Source organism: Enhydra lutris, unplaced genomic scaffold, assembly GCF_002288905.1.
Source record: "Enhydra lutris kenyoni isolate GAN:26980312 unplaced genomic scaffold, ASM228890v2 scaffoldscaffold17, whole genome shotgun sequence".
Classification (NCBI taxonomy): Eukaryota; Metazoa; Chordata; class Mammalia; order Carnivora; family Mustelidae; genus Enhydra; species Enhydra lutris.
Window position 1 is genome coordinate 9,373,463 of NW_019154101.1, and position 18,419 is coordinate 9,391,881.

The following is an 18,419-nucleotide window of genomic DNA, read 5'->3' on the forward strand; positions in this document are numbered from 1 at the left end:
TATTTCTCTAAATGTTCTGGCTTGTTAACATTTCTTAAGAAATAGTAACAATTAAAGGTTAGTTCATATTAATACTTTGCTATTTTAAGTCATAATCTAATGGGGAAAAAAGCAATGATTGAAAGAGATTGTGTGTTGTAATACACGACTTAATTTGTCTGCATCTATGGAAAGCCAGGGATCAACCAACCCTTCTCTCTTGGCTTCTGAATATCAAAAATGTACTTAATGACCTCACATCTTTTTAAAAATCACTGATCTTTATCCATCTCCTGAACTCCAAGTTGGCCAACACGCCTCTCCTCCTGGATGTCCTACCAGCACTAGCTGACAATTTGAGTGTTTCTTGTTTTCCTCTCAACCTGTCCCTCTTCCAGGGCTTCCTGTCTGGAACAGGCCTTCAATCTCAGCCATTGCCACTCTCTGTTCTCTCAAAGATCCCCCATTTAATCACCCCATCAAATCTGTCCCTTCCCCTTCACCTGGTTAAGATCCCAGGCTCTCTTCCTTGGACTTGGTAAGTCTCATTGCTCTGGACCTCCATATTCCAGTCTACCCTCTACCTTCTCCTGGGATTATCTTGTGATCTCTGTGAACTTCCAATTGCCTTTATGATGTGGCCTAACCTCCCCCAGAAGACTCTGCACTCCAGCCTCACTGCCATCCTCCTCTCCTCCCTCTTCCTGCGCTCTGGCCATACTGTTGTCTTTCTTTCCTCAAGCCTTATCTTTTCTCAGGCCTCTGGCTGGAATGCCCTTTTCTGGAGTTCCTGCAAATTCTACTCTGTGCTTCCTGTGTAAAGCTCTTCTGGTCTTATAAAGCTCTTCTCCTTGGCAGAATTCATCTCCCTGTCTTCTGTACTACTGTGGCACTCAGTTCTCACTTGGGTGGAGCACTTATCGCATTATGTTAAAGTTGCTGATGGGTCTGTCTTACCAATCAGATTACAAGCTCCTTTAGGGGATGAATTGGGTCTCAAATCTCTCTCCATTGAAAGCACCTAGCGGAAGGGCTGGCAAATGGAAGATGGTTAGACAACCCTAATTAAGTTAAGTGTTATTTCTTTGGGCCCTCAAGCCAGGAATTACCTGGTGACAACTCACTCATATTGAGGGCTGGTAAGGAGGAAAGAGAGATTCATAAGTAGATTCACAATCTTAGAACCATAATAAAAATGTTTCCTCCCCAAATTCAGTGGAAATTCTGGGAGAAAAATAGATAAGTGAAATCTAGGAGCTGTCCTTTACAAATCTAAAGCCTATTAAAATAATAGTATGCTGTGTATAGTTTTGTAAGCTCATAAAAACAGCCATGGTTAGTGTTTAAGTTTAGAAAATGTTTAGATATTTGAAAATGCATGAAGTGAATAAATGTATGTGTATGGAGAACAATTCTGGTGTACCATTTTTTAAAAAAGGTTTTATTTATTTTCTTGTCAGACAGAGATCACAAGTAGGCAGAGAGGCAGGCAGAGAAAGAGGAGGAAGCAGGCTCCCTGCTGAGCAGAGAGCCTGATGTGGGGCTCGATCCAAGGACCCTGAGTTCATGGCCTGAGCCAAAGGCAGAGGCTTTAACCCACTGAGCCACCCAGGTGCCCCTGGTGTACCATTTTTTGAACTATTATTTATTTATACAAAGAAAATTGCACAAGTTGTAAGTGTACAGCAGCTTGATGAATTTTCACCAGGAGAATAGCCATGTAACCAACATCCACATCAAGAAATGGAACATTCCTTGACCTCCAGGAATCTCCTTGTGCCCTTCTGCAATTACTGCCCTCTGTCTCAAGGGCAACCACTAATCTAACTTTTAACACCATGGATTTCTGTCTTGCCTGTTTTGATTCATTGTATAAATGGAATTGTACAGTATACATACATTACACATAGACTATAATGTATACAGTATAACACACTGTAATGTATTCTGTTTTATTTCCTTCACTTAATATTTTATGAGATTCAACCATATTGTGAGTAGCAATAATGCTTCTTAAATTTGTACATGTGAATATTTCCTGGATTGTATTACTAGTGGAGCTATAAGGTGCTGAACTGTAAGGAACCCAACATTACTTTATTTTGGCCAGGAATTACCTCAAGTAGCTATGAAACCAGAAGTCAACCACAAGAAAAAAATCTGGAAAGACCCCAAATACATGGAGGATAAATTAACATGCAACTAAACAACGAATCAGCCAACCATGAAATCAAACAAGAAATTTTAAAAATACATGGAAACACATAAAAGTGAAAACACAATGGTCCCAAACCTTTGGGATACAGCAAAAGTGGTTCTAAAAGGGACGTAGTAATAATAAACGCCTAGCTCAAGAAGCAAGAAAAGTCTCAAAAAAACAACCTAACCTGTACCTAGAGGAGCTAGGATAATAACAACAAATAAACCCTAAAGCCAGCAGAAGGAAGGAAATAATAAAGATCAGAGCAGAAATAAATGATATAAAAACTAAAGAAACAATAGAATAGATCAATGAAACCAGGAGCTGGTTCCTTGGAAAAAATTAATAAAACTGATAAACCTCTATCCAGACTTAACAAAAAGAAAAGGGACCCAAATAAATAAAGTCACAAATGAAAGAGAAGTAACAACCAACATTACAGAAATACAAACAATTAGAAAAGAATATTATGAAAAATTATATGCCTACACATTGGACAGGATAGAAGAAATGGATAAATTCCTAGAAACATATAAAATACCAGAACTGAAACAGGAAGAAATAGAATATTTGAATAGACAGATATCCAGCAAAGACATTGAATCAGTAACCAAAAACTCCCAACAAACACAAATCCAGGACCAGATGGCTTCATAGGTGAATTCTTTTTTGTTTTTAATTTAATTTTTTTCAGTGTTCCAAAATTCATTGTTTATGCACCACACCCAGTGCTCCATGCAATACCTGTCCTCCATAATACCCACCACCAGGCTCACCAAACTCCCACCTCCTCCTTTCCAAAATCCTCAGTTTATTTCTTAGAGTCCACAGTCTCTCATGGTTTGTCTCCCTTCCAATTTCCCCCAACTCACTTCTCTCCATCTCCCCATGTCCTCTGTGTTATTCCTTATGCTCCACAAGTAAGTGAAACCACATGATAATTGACTCTCTCTGCTTGATGTATTTTATTCAGCATAATCTCTTCCAGTCCTGTCCACGTTGATACAAAAGTTGGGTATTCATCCTTTCTGATGGAGGCATAATACTCTATTGTATATATGGACAATATCTTCTTTATCCATTCGTCTGATGAAGGGCATCTTGGTTCTTTCCACAGTTTGGCAATTGTGGCCATTGCTGCTATGAACATTGGGGTATAGATGGCCCTTCTTTTCACTCCATCTGCATCTTTGGGGTAAATACCCAGTAGTGAAATTGCAGGGTCATAGGGAAGCTCTAACTTTTTCTTTTCCTTTCTTTTTTTTAAAATTTCTTTTCAATGTTCCAGAATCCATTGTTTATGCACCACACTCAGGGCTCCATGCAATACATGCCCTCCATAATACCCACCACCAGGCTTACCCAACCCCCCACCCTCTCCCCTCCTAAACCTTCAGTTTGTTTTAATTTCTTAAGGTGTCTCCACAGTTTTCCAAAGTGGCTGCACCAACTTGCATTTCCACCAACAGTGTAAGAGAGTTCCCCTTTCTCCACATCCTCTCCAACACTTGTTTACTGTCTTGTTAATTTTGGCCATTCTAACTGGTGTAAGGTGGTATCTCAGTGTGGTTTCTATTTGAATCTCCCTGATGGCTAATGATGATGAATGTTTTTTCATGTGTCTATTAGCCAGTTGTATGTCTTCTTTGGAGAAGTGTCTGTTCATATCTTCTGCCCATTTTTTGATGTGATTATCTGTTTTGTGTGTGTTGAGTTGGAGGAGTTCTTTATAGATCTTGGATATCAGACCTTTGTCTGTAGTGTCATTTGCAAATATCTTCTCCTATTCTGTGGGTTGCCCCTTTGTTTTGTTGACCATTTCCTTTGCTGTGCAGAAGCTTTTGATCTTGATGAAGTCCCAAAAGTTCATTTTCACTTTTGTTTCCTTTGCCTTTGGAGACATATCTTGAAAGAAGTTGCTGCAGCCGATGTCAAAGAGGTTACTGCCTATGTTCTCCTCTAGGATTTTGATAGATTCCTGTCTCACATTGAGGTCTTTTACCCATTTCAAGTTTATTTTTGTATTTGGTGTAAGTGAATGGTTGAGTTTCATTCTTCTATACATAGCTATCCAATTTTCCCAGCACTATTTATTGAAGAGACTGTCTTTTTCCCACTGTATAATTGTTCCTGCTTTGTCGAAGACTATTTGACCATAGAGTTGAGGGTCCATATCTGGGCTCTCTACTCTTTACACCTTAAAGAAGTGGAGAATCAACAACAAATTAAGCCAACCCCACAAACAAAAAGGAAAATAATCAAGATCAGAGCAGAGATCAATAAGATAGAAACTAGAGATTCAGTAGAAAATATCAATGAAATGAAAAGCTGGTTTTTTGAAAGAATCAGTAAGATCGAAAAACCATTGGCCAAACCAATCCAAAAGAAAAGAGAGAAGACCCAAATTAATAAAATTATGAATGAAAAGGGAAAGATCATGACTAACAGCAAGGAAATAGAAACAATCATCAGAAATTATTATCAACAGTTACATGCCAATAATTTAAGGAACCTAGACAAAATGGATGCATTCCTGGAAACCCATAAACTTCCAAAACTGAATCAGGGAGAAATTGACAACCTTCATAGGTGAATTCTACCAAACATTTAAAGAAGAGTTAATACATATTCTTGTTTGGTGACTAAGATAACATATTTTTTAAAATTATGTTAAAATTGTAAAAAAAAACTTATTCTTCTCAAACTATTACAAAAAATAGAAAGGGAAGGAAAACTTCCAGATTCATTTTACAAGGCCAGCATTACCCCGATACCAAAACCAGATAAAGACCTCACAAAAAAAGAGAACCACAGGCCAATACCTCTGATGAATACAGCTGCAAAAATCCTCAATAGAATACTAACAAACCTAATCCAACAATACGTTAAAAAAAAAATCATTCACCATGATCAAGTGGGATTATTCCTGGGATACATGGATCATTCAATATTCACAAGTCAATCAATGTGATACATCACATTAATAAGAGAAAGGGTAAGAATCATATGATCATTTCTCTCTTTTTAAAAGATTTTATCAATTTATTTGACAGAGAGAGATAGTAAGAGAAGGAACACAAGCAAGGGGACTGGGAGAGGGAGAAGCAGACTCGCTACTGAGCAGGGAATGGGGCTCGATCCCAGGATCTTGGGATCATGACCTAAGCCAGAGGTAGACACTTAACTACTGAGCCACCCAAGTGCCCCCATACAATCTTTTCAATGGATCCAGAAAAAAGCATTTGATAAAGTACAATATTCATTCATGAAAAAAAAACCCTCAATAAAGTACATTTGGAGGGAACACACCTCAACATAATAAAGGTCATCTATGAAAAGTCCTCAGCTCACATCATCCTAAATAGGGGAAAACAGAGCTTTTCCTCTACAGTCAGAAATAATACAGGGATGTCAACTCTCACCACTTTTTTCAACATAGTACTAGAAGTCCTAGTCATAGCAATCAGACAACAAAAAGAAATAAAAGGTACTCAAATAATCAAGGAAGAAGTCAAACTTTCACCATTTGCAGATGACATGATACTCTGTATAGAAAATCCTAAAGTCTCCACCAGAAAACTGCTAGAATTCATACAGTCAAGTTGCAAGAAACAAAATCAGTGTACAGAAATAAGTTGTATTTCTATACCTCAATAATAATGCAGCAGAAAGAGAAAATAGGGACTCAATACCATTTACAATTGCATTTAAAATAATAAGATACCAAGGAATAAACCTAACTAAAGAGGTGAAAGACCTGTACCCTGAAAACTATAAAAACTGATGAAAGAAATTGAAGATGACACAAAAAACTGGAAAGACAGTCCATGATCATGGATCATTAGAACAAATATTGTTAAAATATCTAACCTACCCAAAGAAATCTACACACTTAATGCAATCCTTATCAAAATACCAATAGCATTTTTCATAGAGCTAGAACTAACAGTCCTAAAATTTATATGGAATCACAAAAGCCCTGAATAGCCAAAGCAATCTTGGAAAAGCTAAGCAAAGCTGGAGACATCACAATTCCAGACTTCAAGTTATATTACAAAGTTATGGTGACCAAGACTCTATAGTCCTGGCACAGAAATGGACACACAGATCAATGGAACAGAATGGAAAATCCAGAAATGAATCCACAATCACATAGTCAATTAATCTTCAACAAAGCAAGAAAGAATATTCAATGGTAAAAAGATAGTCTGTTCAACAAATAGTGTTGGGAAAACTGAACAGCAACATGCAAAAGAATGAAACTGGACCACTTTCTCCACCATACACAAAAATAAGCTCAAAGCGGATTAAAGGCCCAAATATGAAATCTGAAACCATAAAAATCCTAGAAAAGAACACAACCAATGACCTCTTTGACATGGGCTGGAGCAACTTCTTTCTAGATATGTCTCCTGAGGAAAGGGGAACAAAAGCAAAAATAAACATTAGGGCTACATCAGAATAAAAATCTTCTGCAGTCAGCAAAACTAAAAGGCAGCCTAAAGAATGGGAGAAGATATTTGCAAATGACATATCCTATAAAGGGTTAGTATCCGAAATACATAAAGAACTTGTGAAACTCAATATCCCAAAACCGAATAATCCAATTAAAAAATGGACAGAAAACATGAATAGACATTTTTCCAAAGAAGACATGCAGGTGGCCGACAGACACATGAAAAGATGCTTAGCATCACTTATCATCAGGGAAATGCAAATCAAAAGTACAAAATATATCACCTTACACCTGTCAGAATGGCTAAAATCAACAACACAAGAAACATGAGGTGTTGGCAAGGATGGGGAGAAAGGGGAACACTCTTGCATTGTTGGTGGGAATGCACACTGGTGCAGCCACTCTGGAAAACAGTATGGAAGTTCCCCCAAAAAGTTAAAAATAGAACTCCTCTATGATCCAGCAATGACCCTACTAGGTATTTACCCAAAGAATACAAAATACTAACTTAAAGGGATACACACACCCTGATATTTATAGCAGCATTATCTACAATAACCAAATTATGGAAATAGTCAAGTGTCCATCAACTGATGAATGAATAAAGAAGAGATGTTATAGACACACACACACTCACACACACACACACACACACACACACACACACACACACACACAGGCATATTACCCAGCCATAAAAAAAGGAATGAAATCTTACCATTTGCAACAACATGGATGGAGCTAGAATATTATGCTAAGCAAAATTAAGTCAGAGAAAGATAAATATCATCTGATTTCATGCATATGTGAAATTTAAGGGGAAAAAAAACGAATAAGCAAAGGGAATAATACACAGAGAGGAAGGCAAATGGAGAAACAAACCAGTAACTATGTTACCAGAGGAGAATGGGGTGGGGGGATGGGTGATACAGGTGATGGGGACGAAGGAACGCCCTTGCTGTGATGAGCACTGGGTGATGCATGGAAACAATGAATCACTATATTGTACACCGGAAACTAATATTACACTATAGGTTAACTAACTAGAATTTAAATAAAAACTTTAAAAGAAAGAATTACTTCAAGTAAAACTATCCACATTATAGTTGATAAAAAAGTTGCCATGTTTCAGAACTTTATGAATGCCACATTTTTAAAATCTGAAACACTAACCATGGTGGTTTTTATGAGCTTGCCAAATGATATATAGTTTATTATTATGTCAATAGACATCTGGTCAGTAATTTAGTAAAAATGTTTAGAGTGAAAGAAGAAATGCAGCAGAATCACAAAGCACAATTTCAGGGGGGGAACTGAGTGGGGACAGACTCTAGAAGTTCACTCAACAAAAGTTTTGCCGCAGGATTATTTTTGAAATTGGTCTAACTTCCTGAAATCTAGAAACAATTTTTGCCTATTTGGGTGCTTCATGTTTGTCATTTTCATAAAAATTTAAAATTAAGATTTGAACAAAACTTTACTATTTCACATGTCCTAACCACAGATTGCTGAGGCAGATGAGAAGAAAAATGGAAGGGTTGCTTCTATTATTGTGGAAGCAATGGTAGAATGAATTTCAGATCGAATTTGTAAAACAAATACAGAAGGTTCATCTGTGGTTTCCAGCATTTGAAAGCATGTGTTCAGCACTTAGCAAGCTGTACCTCCAGTGGTATTATAATACGTATTTATTACACAGTGCTATTACACCACTACCCTCATCCTCCAACTTTGCCCACTCTCCTATGAGCACCTACCTTGGGGATTAAAGAAACCAGTCATCCAAAATGCATTGGGCCTCCCTTCAAATATCCAAGTAGAAAATTGAGCATTTCTTTCCAGAAGTTCAGTAAACCAGAAGCCCAGTGTGGATGAATCCCAGGACACTCTTTTCCAAATCTGAGGTATGCGAGCATCATACATGTTGTCCAGGGCATCTCTCAAATTCTGAAAAGGAGTGAGTTAAAAGATAAGAATGGGCAACACCAACAAAAGAGGGAAATGAAAATTGAGATCATAGCTCACCTCACTCATAATGATTGTCCCTTCAATGGCCAATTTTAGATCACTCAGGCTACTGCGAAGTATTGAGATGACTTTTTGCATTCTGTCAATTTCTTGTCTAAGAAATATGTTCATTGAATTGAGATGTCCCATCTTTATCAAACGAGCTTTCACCTAAAAAAAAAAAAAAAAAGCATACAAGAAAGGATTTTTTTTTTTCTTTTTTTAATCATCTGTCATTTCTCTTCCAATGAGCTCTTCTTTCTCTATTCTTTTTCTTCCTCTGGATATATCTCTACTAGGCCAAATGGATTCTAAAATATCTCTTGTGGAACCAAACTTGACATTAAATTCCCCATTTTCCAGGCCTCAAAAACTACTGTTCAACTAAAATGGTTTTTATTCCCTACTGATTGTACTTAGTTGGTAATTGGAAATGTACTTTAAAAAGCTGAAACAAAATTGTACCTTTTTCCCCTTTCAAATGATTAAGTGCTAAGTGTCAGTTAAATATTCTTTTGCAATCTAACCTTTGTAAAAGTACAGTTTGGCATGGGTTTTTTTTCATAATGCTTACAGAGTCGTTATTAGAAATGTCACAGAAAGTTAATATGGCCAAAATCTTTACAGAGCAAGTAACCAATGAATCATTGGTTGCAGCTTCCTAAGATCATTATTGCCCTGGTTAGGATGACTAAAGAGAGCCTTTCCTAATCTAATCAATGAAAATATTTGACTTTGTGTGAGAGCCATTAAGCACCTGTCATTTGTCCCTTTAGTATACCATTTATTGACCATTTGAAGAGATCAATATAAAAGCATCTGGTTCTGGGAATAATAAAATATAATAATTATTGGAAAATAAGCCAATATATATGCATATTTGAATTTAGTGACCTATCCCCAAGAAAAGATTGACTACGAATATCAGCAAGAACTCATACAGAGATCTGAACTTTCTCCTTGCCACAATCGAAGAGATGTCAGTATAGGAAGGGTAAGGACAGGCGCATGGAGTGGGACAGAATTTAGAGAGATGTACTAGTCCACAGAACCACCAGAAAGACAGCTGCAGGATTCTCTGCTGGAGACACCCACGGCCCCCCTTTTGAGTCATGGAATGTTAGAGACGATGGACTTCAGGCTCATCTGGGCCATCCCCTCATTTTCCAGAACACGTTTGCGACCATGGTGCTGAAGTGTCCCATTCAGCAATGGACCCCTCTCCTTTCCTGCAGCTGGGCCACTTCTAATGAACAAGGGATGAAGAGGGGAAGCACAAACTCAGGGAAGCAGTGATATAAAATCGGACAGCCCAGGTGGGAGTATCGGAGCAGGGAGAGCAAATGATATTGCAATCCTAAACATGTTGGTGGAGGTCCCCTAACACAGTCACCATACCAACCTTCAGGCATTCTCCTAAATTCCTGGTTCTGCAACTTACATTTTTACAGGTTCCACTGCCTCATTCTCATCTTGAGCCCTTCAGCCTCCAGCCCCCTTTAAATCATAACTACTCTGTAGAAATTCACACTGAAGGAAAAAGGAAATTATAGAAATACTTTTGCAGCCCTCATAAGTGGGAAATTCAGCCCAGGTATTGGCTACCATGTCACATCAATAGCCCAGCTACCTTTTAGTATGCTAACAGCCCCAAACGAATCACCTTGCCCTACTTACGGTTTTATTTTTTATTTATTTATTTATTTATTTCAATTTCTTTTCAGCATAACAGAATTCATTGTTTATGCCTACTTAACGGTTTTAAATGAGAAACTTCTTTTGCAATAGAGACAAGCTTAGGAAAAACTGAAACTCTTGAAAATCTAATTTTAGTACTGATTTTACTTTGAATATGGTTATTGTTCCAGCCTAAAATTATCTTTTTATTAATAAGAAGAAAGATGTGCTGCAGTCTTACATAGGATTTTCATTATGTTTCCAGGACCCGGTAGTCTCTTCTTGAGTGATGTGGCTGCGTTTTTACTATGGAAGTCAATAGTATAATTATATTTCAATTTACAAAATTCACTTTGCAGCCACATTTTCAAGAACACATCTCTCTTTTCTGTGAAATAAAGGACACTAAAAGGTAAGTGATCTTGGAGGAGGAAGCCGTTTTAGCTGCTCCAGTACAAACTCCTTCCCATTTAGCAAACCACTTAGCGACGTCCCTCGCGTTCAGTCCCTGCTAGAGTACTGCCAGAACAGAGAACTTGGGGAAGTTGCCGTGACCAAGCCTGGATAGCTCAAATTATCCCAAGATCCTGGCCCCCTCCTCTGGTACTACCAACCTGTGGTCTAGTCAACCAGAGTGAGTTTTAGCTCACCTTCACGTGCCAGCTTTGAAAACATTTGCAGGCAGGTTTTATGCCTCATCCGTCTCCTGAAGATCACTTAACAATGAGCCATTGAAAGTATGTACTTATACCATGTATCCATCTGCAAAAATGTTCCCCCCCTACTACAATTATCTCTATGTGAAGCAATGGATTTCAGTATCTTGGCCAAATGCCTGGGTACCTATTTACATAACAGAAGCGAAAACCATTTTAAGAAGCCAGAAAATGTTTTTTATTGTTGAGGGTACTCATTGCAGTGGGAGGCCTGTTCTCAAGCAGCCTCGGGGCTCCCAGCAAACAAGATCAATTTTCCCCAGACTTGGGGAAGCAAGTCAGGGTAGACAGAAGACCATAGTTACACCAGTACTAAGGGCGTTAGCCTCTCCCTTCTTGGTTGAAGAGCTGCCCTTGACTCAGCCCCATCTGGGACTCTGACCGTCAGCAGTGAGGAGTGGAGGCTGAAAGCAAGAGACAGGAGGTCCGAGATGGCCAGAGGACACAATCCCGTCTTCTTGCATGAAGAAGGAGACCAAGAAAGACCAAGAAAGAGGACCTTTCACAGAAATTTCAACCACCCAGAAGTTTTACCACAATTAAGGATTTCTTTTCTTTTCTTCCTTTTTTTTTTTTTTTTAGATCAGCTGTTCTCAAAGATCTCAGGCCCAGAGAGGCTTTCAGGGAGTCCACAAAGTTGAATGTTTTTCATAGTAATCCTAAGACATCACTTGACTTTTTAACTCTTCTTCTCTCAGGAGTATACAGAGAAGTCTTCCAGCTATGTGACATGTGGGATCACAACAGATCAAATGCAGAAGCAGATAGGAAAATCTACCTACCTTCTATTAAACGGGCCTGAAAGAGATTTGCAAAAATGTAAAACAATCCCACTATTCTTAATGATTTTTTTTTGTCTTGAAAAATATAATTTTTTTAAATAAAAATATTATTTGTGTTAATATGTAGTGGGGTTTTTACTGTTACTTTATAATAATTAATACGTATTTTTGAAATGTGTCAGTTTAAAGTCCTACTATATTAAATATCAGTAGTTATAACCCACATAAATAAAAGCTATTTTTGGGGAAGTCATTTTGTAAAGGGGTCTTGAAGTTAAAAATATTTTGAGAAAAACCGGCTTAGATCAATAAGCAAACAGGTGGGAGGTTCAAGAAATAGAAAACTATTGCCATCCACATGGGGAGTGAATTCATTTAAATGGCTTGCTTTCCTGGCTGGGTGGACTGTCCACCGGCTGGGTGGACTGTCCACTGGCTGAGTGGACAAAACAGGCGTGGGTAAGAGAAGTGGAGAGACATTTCCAGCCTAGAAGGATAAGATGTCTGGGGATCCAAAGACAGAGGAATCCAAAGATGGGAGAAGGGTAGAGAAAAGGCAATTGAAACAGAAGATAGAGTAGGAGGCAGATGAAGAAAGGCATCAGGAAAAGTGCAGATTGTAGTTTGCAAGGTACTTGAGACAAAGCAAGGAAGAAACCACAAGGTTAAAAGAAAAAAGAGTTGCAAAGGAAGCAGGAATGAATAGAGCGGAGAGAGAATGAAATCTACTGTCCCAGGACATCCTAGGCTTTGTAGAACCCAAAGATAGCCCTGTACATACTGGGGGCAAAGGGTGTAGCTTACCTCGTGAGGAATGTAATCAGCAGGCAGTTTGCTCAGCATATCTTCAGATAATCTATAAACGATGGCTTCCCGGGTCTCTCCCACACCCCCTCCACTCTCTTTGGGTTGAATGTTGGTAATTGTTTCAAGAACAGCAGAAGCAGTGTTACTCTGATACCTGATAAAAGAGTGAACTGTTCAGAATGTAACAGGGAAATGTATGTTCAGAGATAATTATCAAAGCTAAGATGAACTGAATAAGATCACTTAAAGCCAGATAGAAAAAAAGAGGGTGAGGGGAAGGAAACTTTACCATCAACCCACAGGAATGAAAAAACTAGAGATCCATATCCTACTGCCTCCTAACAAAACATCAAGAGCATCACAGAAATGAAAGGCTCTCCCCATCTTTAGGGAAAGAGATTCCACAAATGTCCTCAGTAACCCAAAATAGTACTCTCCAATTTTGCTTGTCACTACAAATCTCATGCTGGGCAACAAACACATCTTTTATTCTGCCCAGTTATAGACTGGACATGAAAATCTATAATTAACATGATAGTTTGTTAGATCAAAGAAGATCACTCATTTTTCCTCTGTGAATTATACATTACTAAAATGTCTTTGGTATTTTCTGTTTTTTCTCACTTTCCCACTTTATGACTTCCAAAATAATCTATTGGCATCCATCTGCTGCACCTGTCTAAAGGTATCCACCCATCTTTAAAATCTATGTATCCAATAAAGATTTACTATGTTCCAGGCACAGAGCTAGGTGCTATAATATGATGATAAACAGATCCCTGCCTTGGTGCCCCTCACTATCTACTGGAAGAGGGATGCATTTGTCAATACCACTTTAATACATGTTGTGGAAGAAAAGAACAGGATGCTTTAAAACAGTAATCTGTCTGTGTCTCTTTCTTGCTTTTATTCTCACTCTCTAGATCTCTTCTGGGTCAACCAGATGCTCTGAGAGGCACACACTTAGTTTTTGTCTTGAAGTGCCTGGGTCTAGAAACACGGATGGTGTGTTTGCATGAGTGTGAGAGTCAGTAGGATATTAAAGTCCCCTACTGTTATTGTATTATATATTGTATTATATATTGTATTGTTGCACTGCTGTCAATTTCTCCCCTTTGGTCTGCTAGTATTTGCTTTATATATTTAGGTGCTCCTATGTTGGGTGCACAAATATTTACAAATGTTGTATCTTCTTGTTGAATTGACCCTTTATCATTATTTAATGACCATCTCTGTCTTTTATTGCAGTCTTTGTTTAAAAGTGTATTTTGTCTGATATAACTACCAAAGTTTTCTTTCAGTTTCCATATGCATAAAACCTCACTTTTCATTCCTTCACTTTCAGTCTGTGCAGGTCCTTACATTTGAAGTGAGTCTCATTCAATGGGTCTTCATTTTTGGTTTGTTTGTTTGTTTGTTTGTTTGTTTTTTAAATCCATTCAACCACTCAATGATTTTGATTGGAGAATTTAGCCCATTTACATTTGAAGTAATTATCACCAGGTATGTGCTCATTGTTATGTTGTTCATTGTTTTTGACTGTTCTTTGTTCTTTTCTGTTCCTTTTCTCTTCTCCTTCTCTTCTCTTGTGGTTTGATGACTTTCTCTAGTGTTAGATTCCTTTCCTATTATCTTTTCTGTATCTATGATAGACTTTTGCTTTGTTACCATGAGGCTCACATATAACAACTTATAAATATAACAGTCTATTTTAAGAGGCATCTGGGTGGATCAGTGGGTTGAGCCTCTGCCTTCGGCTCAGGTCATCTCAGGGTTCTGGAATAATGTGCCTATAACCAGGTCTCAAAGAATCCAACAGTTAATTTCCAACAGACATGAGCTCACAGTCAAAAGTTTAAAAAAAAAAAAACTCATAAAGAAACAAAGAGCAAGAGCTCTTGTTCTAAGCAAGAGCCAGTAGAAACAACACAAAGCAGAACCAGACCTGCAAAGATCACAGATAATAAATTTTCAGATGCACATTAAATAGATGTTTTTACTATATCAGGGAATTTTTTAAAAAGCATTATTGAAAATATAAGTATGAGACAGGAAAATCTAAACATGAGTAGCATATGTTAAAAAGAGCCAAATAAAACTTTTGAAAATTTGAAAAAATATCAAAATTGAAAAACTGCATTAGTTTTTTATTGCTGCTATAACAAATTACCACAAAATAACTGTCTTGGGGTGCCTGAGTGACTCAGTCACTTAAGCCTCTGACTCTTGATTTCAGCTCAGGTCATGATCTCAGGGTCACAGGACTGAGCCCAGCATCAGGCTCTATGCTCAGCAAGGAGTCTGCTTGAGATTCTTTCTCTCCCTCTCCCTCTGCCCCTCCTCCTACTTGTGCCCTCTCTCTAAATAAATAAAATCTTTTTGAAAAGTAAGTGTCTTACTTCTCCAATGAAGACATACAAATGGCTATCAGACACATGAAAAAATGTTCATCATCACTAGCCATCAGGGAGATTCAAATTAAAACCACATTTGAGACACCACCTTACACGAGTTAAAATGGCCAAAATTAGCAAGACAGGAAACAACCTGGGATCAAGGTTGGAGTGTTGGAGAGGATGAGAGAAAGGGGAACCCTCTTACACTGTTGGTGGGAATGCAAGTTGGTGAAGCCACTTTGGAGAACAGTGTGGAGATTCCTCAAGAAATTAAAAATAGAGCTTCCCTATGACCCTGCAATTGCACTACTGGGTATTTACCCCAAAGATACAGATGTAGTGAAAAGGGCCATCCATACCCCAATGTTTATAGCAGCAATGGCCACGGTCACCAAACTGTGGAAAGAACCAAGATGCCCTTCAACGGACGAATGGATAAGGAAGATGTGGTCCATATACACTATGGAGTATTATGCCTCCATCAGAAAGGATGAATACCCAACTTTTGTAGCAACATGGACGGGACTGGAAGAGATTATGCTGAGTGAAATATGTCAAGCAGAGAGAGTCAATTATCATATGGTTTCACTTATTTGTGGAGCATAACAAATAGCATGGAGGACAAGGGGAAATGGAGAGGAGAAGGAAGTTGAGGGAAATTGGAAGGGGAGGTGAACCATGAGAGACTATGGACTCTGAAAAACAATCTGAGGGTTTTGAAGGGGCGGGGGGTGGGAGGTTGGGGGAACCAGGTGGTGGGTATTAGGGAAGGCATGGATTGCATGGAGCACTGGGTGTGGTGCAAAAACAATGAATACTGTTACGCTGAAAAGAAATAAAAAATTTTTAAAAATGTGTCTTAAAACAACATAAATTTATTATCTTACAGTTCTGTAGTTAATAAGTCTGACATAGGTCTCACTGGGATAAAATAAAAATGTCAGCAAGGCTGAGTTCCTCTCTGTAAGTGATTGGTTAAGATCCATTTCCTTGATCATTTGAGCTGTTGGCAGAATCTACTTTCTTACTGAGGACCCCGATTCCTTGGTAGCTATTCATGACAGTGGCAGGTCAAGTCCCTTTCTCACTTTGAATTTTTTTTTTAAAGGTTTTATTTATTTGACAGAGAGAGAGAGAGATCACAAGTAGGCAGAGAGGTAGGCAGAGAGAGAGGAGGAAGGAGGCTCTTGCTAGGCAAAGAGCCTGTTGTGGGGCTTGATCCCAGGACCCTCAGACCATGACCTGAGACGAAGGCAGAGGATTTAACCTACTGAGCCATCCAGGCGCCACCCTCACTTTGAATTTTTTCTCCTGCTTGCATTTCATCTTTCTACCTTATACTTCTGCCTCCATCTCCCACTGGTTCATGTGATTAAATTGGGCCAATTGATAATCTATGATAACGTTCCCACCCCTAGGTCCTTACTCTTAAGAATATCTGTAAAGTCCTTTGTGCCACAAAAGATAAAATATATACAGGTTCTGGGAATTAGGATGTGCATATCTTTGGGATTCATTATTCTGCCTACCATAAAAGTTAGCAATGAGTCAAACAGCAGATTAGATTCGGCCAAGTAAAGAATTAGGAAACTGGAAAATAGATCTGAAGACATTATGTAGAATGCTATAGAGGAAAACAAATGGAAAATATGAAAGAGAGGTTAAAAAACATAGGATAGAGTGACGAGTTCTAAGTTATATCTCAGGACAGCTTCAGAAAGATAGAAGAGAGAGAATAAAAAAGAAATAAGGGATGAAATAATGACTGGGAGTTGATAAAAGAGTTGAATCCTCAAGTTCAGGAAATTCAGTGCCTCCTATGTAGGATGAACAAACCAACAAACAAATAAATAGAGATCCAGAGGGAGACATATCACAATGAAACTGTAAAACACCAAAAACAAAACAAGTATTTTAAAAGCAACCAGAGAGAAAGACATATTATCTAGAAAGAAATGACAAGAAGACTGATGGCCAATCCTCAAGAGCAGTGATGGAAGCCAGAAGAAAATGGAAAAGTTTGTTGCACATGTTAGGATAAAATAACTACAAACCAAGAATTGTATACCAAGCAAAATTATCTTTCAAGAATGAAGGCAAGGCAAAAGATTTAAATAGATATTTCACAAAAAAGCTATATTAATGGCCAATAAACACATGAAAAGATCCTCATCATTCATAGAAAAAAATGCAAATTAAAATTGTAACTGAGATACCACTTCACACCTACAAGAATGATTAGAATAAAAACCAGACAATAACAAGCATTGATAAGAGTATGGAGAAAAACCCAACCCTCATATATTTTTGGAGGGTACTATAAGATGGTACAGCCAGTTTGGAAAACAATCTGGCAATTTCTTAAAATGTTAAGAATGATCATATGATTCAATAACTATATTTCTAGTTATCTATTCAAGAGAAATGAAAAGCCATATCTACACAAAGTCTTGTACGTGAATGTTCATAGCAGCAAAACCCAGAAACCACCCAAATGTTCATCAATTTCTAAATGGATAAACAAAATGTGGTACATTCATATATTGGAATATTGTTTGGCAATAAAAACAATGAAGTACTGGTACATTTTACAACATGAGTGAGCTTCTAAAACATTATACTAAGTAAAAGAATCCATCCACAGAAGATCAGCTGGTATATGATTTTAGATATAGGAAATGTCCAGAAAGGCAAATCTATAGAGAAAGTAAATTATTGGTTGCCTGAGGCTGGGGGTGGTAGTGGGAATTGATTACAAATGGATAATTCTTTTGAGGGGTGATGGAAATATTTTAAAATTAGATGGTGGTGATAGTAACAAAAGTCTATAAACAGTAAAAATCATTGAATTGACCACTTAAAATGAATGAATTTCTGGTTTATGACAGGCAAACTATAAGTCAATAAAACGTAAAAAAATTTTTTAATTTAAATTCAATTTGGTTAACATATAGTATATTATTAGTTTCAGGGGAAAATTTTTTTTTACTTTTTAAATTTTATTTATTTATTTAATTAATTATGTTCAGTTAGCCACTGTATGGTAGTACATCATTAGTTTTTGATGTATTGTTCAATGATTCATTAGTTGAGTATAACACCCAGGGCTCATCACAACATGTGCCCTCCTTAGTACCCATCACCCTGTCACCCCCTCCCCTCTGAAACCCTCAGTTTGTTTCCCAGGGTCCACAGTCTCTCACGGTTCGTCTCCCTCTCTGATTTCTCTTAGGGGTAAAATTTAATGATTCATCTGTTGGATATATCACCCAGTACTCATTACATCATGTGCCCTCCTTGATCCCCATCACCCAAGTACCCTATCCCCCCACCCACCTCCCCTCCAGCAACCCTCAGTTTGTTTCCTATAGTTAAGAGTCTCTCATGGTTTGCCTCCCT

General features: G+C 37.8%; 1 protein-coding gene across 1 annotated transcript in view; it reads right to left on the minus strand.

Moving 5' to 3' along the window:
• Positions 1-18,419, minus strand: part of LOC111147554 (dynein axonemal heavy chain 8) — a 333,965-nt gene that overhangs the window by 18,598 nt on the left and 296,948 nt on the right. Inside the window, exons 88-90 of the mRNA XM_022503648.1 lie at positions 12,622-12,778; positions 8,661-8,813; positions 8,393-8,582 (exon numbers count right to left, since the gene is read on the minus strand). Of these exons, the coding sequence (XP_022359356.1) occupies positions 8,393-8,582; positions 8,661-8,813; positions 12,622-12,778 (500 nt within the window). The remainder of the gene's footprint in view (positions 1-8,392; positions 8,583-8,660; positions 8,814-12,621; positions 12,779-18,419) is intronic.